The 2,674-nt window shown below is 53.6% G+C and overlaps 1 protein-coding gene across 1 annotated transcript; it reads left to right on the top strand.

The window, feature by feature from the left end:
- Positions 1–233: 233 nt before the first annotated feature.
- LOC136001140 (olfactory receptor 14A16-like) lies at positions 234–1,235 on the top strand. The gene has a single exon (XM_065655221.1). It carries the CDS (start codon positions 234–236, stop codon positions 1,233–1,235), a length of 1,002 nt encoding a protein of 333 aa, XP_065511293.1.
- The last annotated feature ends 1,439 nt before the right edge of the window (positions 1,236–2,674 follow it).

Here is a 2,674-nt window from a genome sequence, read left to right as displayed (position 1 = left end):
GCCCTTCTGCACCAGCAGCAGTTTCAGATGACAACTTTGAACCCCAGGTCTGTCCCCTGCCCCCCGTTCCATGACCCCTGCTGCAGAGCAGGGCTGACTCCTGGGCAGCCAGCGGGCACAGGCCCTGCTCCTCACGGCACCTCCAGCCAGCACCACCCAGGGCTCAGCCACGGAGCTGAAGGAAGGTCTGGAAAAGGACAAGGGGTGTGGAGCAGGGGGAAGGCGTATGTGAAATGGCTTTGGTTTTTCCCAGAGAAGTCTCATCTGAACCGTCACTGTCTTTTCCTCCTTGCACAGGTCCTCATGCCCACAGGCAGCAAATGTCCAACAGCAGCTCCATCACCCAGTTCCTCCTCCTGGCGTTCACAGACACACGGGAGCTGCAGCTCTTGCACTTCTGGCTCTTCCTGGGCATCTACCTGGCTGCCCTCCTGGGCAACGGCCTCATCATCACCACCATAGCCTGTGACCAGCACCTCCACACCCCCATGTACTTCTTCCTGCTCAACCTCGCCCTCCTCGACCTGGGCTCCATCTCCAGCATTGTCCCCAAATCCATGGCAAATTCTTTATGGGACACCAGGGTCATCTCATACTTGGGATGTGCTGCACAGCTCTTTTCGTTTGCCTTCTTGATAGTAGCAGAGTATTCTATGCTCACCATCATGTCGTACGACCGCTACGTTGCCATCTGCAAACCCCTGCACTACGGGACCCTCCTGGGCAGCAGAGCTTGTGTCCACATGGCAGCAGCTGCCTGGGCCACTGGGTTTCTTGTTGCTCTGCTGCACACGGCCAATACATTTTCACTGCCACTCTGCAAGGGCAATGCTGTGGACCAGTTCTTCTGTGAAATCCCCCAGATCCTCAAGCTCTCCTGCTCAGACAGCTCCGTCAGGGAACTTGGGCTTATTGTGGTTAGTGCCTGTTTAGTTTTTATGTGTTTTGTGTTCATTGTGCTCTCCTACGTGCAGATCTTCAGGGCTGTGCTGAGGATCCCCTCTGAGCAGGGACGGCACAAAGCCTTTTCCATGTGCCTCCCTCACCTGGCCGTGGTCTCCCTCTATGTCACCACTGCCTTGTTTTCCTACCTGAAGCCCCCCTCCATCTCCTCCCCTTCCCTGGACCTAGTGGTGTCTGTTCTGTACTCAGTGGTTCCTCCAGCAGTGAACCCCCTCATCTACAGCATGAGGAACCAGGAGCTCAAGGATGCCATGTGGAAACTCATATCTTAGTGTTTTCTGAAGCAATAAACTGCCCATCTGCTTCTGCATAGGAGTTGTAATTAATTACAGGTCCAGCCTGTATCTGTATTATATGTTGTTATTGGTTGGGTTTTTATTGTTTTATTGTTTTTATTCTCCCTCTACTCTGCCCTGGTGAGACCTCCTCTGGAATATTGTGTCCAGTTCTGGGCCCTCAGTTCAAGAAGGACAGAGAACTGCTGGAGAGAGTCCAGCACAGGGCCACAAAGATGATGAAGGGAGTGGAGCATCTCCCTTATGAGGAAAGGCTGAGGGAGCTGGGGCTCTTGAGCTTGGAGAAGAGGAGACTGAGGGGTGACCTCATCAATGTTTATAAATATATAAAGGGTGGGTGTCATGAGGATGGAGCCAGGCTCTTCTCGGTGACAACCAACAGTAAGACAAGGGGTAATGGGTTCAAGCTGGAACACAGGAAGTTCCACTTAAATTTGAGAAGAAACTTCTCTCAGTGAGGGTGACGGAACACTGGAACAGGCTGCCCAGGGAGGTTGTGGATTCTCCTTCTCTGGAGACATTCAAAACCCGCCTGGATGCCTTCCCGTGTAACCTCACCTAGGTGTTCCTGCTCTGGTGGGGGGATGATCTTTTGAGGTCCCTTCCAATCCCTAGCATTCTGTGATTCTGTGATTCTGTGATTCTTCAAAAGGTTTGCTCAAGAACATGCCCAAGAAACTGGCCCACTGATGAAACACCAGTGTCCAGCTGCACAGTGTGTGTGTGCAGGGCTGGGCACACAGCAGTGTCCTCTCACAGCCAGGCCTCCTGCCAGAGACCTGCAGGACCAGCAGAGCAGGGGCTGGGCTGTGCCCCTGTGCACTGGACACCCCACGGAAGCTGCCCCAGGGCATCGTCATGGACTGGCCCCTCACAACCAACATTTCCAGCACTGGCCTCTCTCTCCACCTCACAGAGGTTGTTCTTCCCTCCATGGAGGGACACTGAATGAGCAGGTCAGAAATCCATGTTTGCATTGTACAGATGAGATGTGAGCACGCACATCATCATACATGAGGTGAGATGAACCCAAGTGAGCACAAAAACCATCAGCTATTCCTGGGGGTTCCCTGAAGGCCTGTGGGACAGACAAGGTCTCAAGGTCACTTCATGTTGGGAGGAACATCCCGTGGGAAACCACCTGAATGCAGCACTGGGTTGTGCTTCCTTGAACTGTGATCCCCATGTCCATTCCTCATGACGTGGGACATCTCAGATGAGTGCAGAGCAGGGTGACACACCACAGGGCTGACGTGTCTCCCGTCCTTTGGGAGTGGCAACAGGAGGCCAGATGGACACTGTGACTCCTGCCCCTGTGTGTGAAAGGGACAGGCTCTGTCTCTGATCATCCCTGGGTGCATAAGGAGTTCACAAGGCTGGCTTAGATGACAGAACCTGACAGAACCTGACATTTC

This window comes from Caloenas nicobarica, chromosome 37, assembly GCF_036013445.1.
Source record: "Caloenas nicobarica isolate bCalNic1 chromosome 37, bCalNic1.hap1, whole genome shotgun sequence".
NCBI lineage: Eukaryota > Metazoa > Chordata > Aves > Columbiformes > Columbidae > Caloenas > Caloenas nicobarica.
The sequence above is the reverse complement of the archived record's forward strand: the minus strand, read 5'-3'. Positions and strand labels throughout refer to the sequence as shown.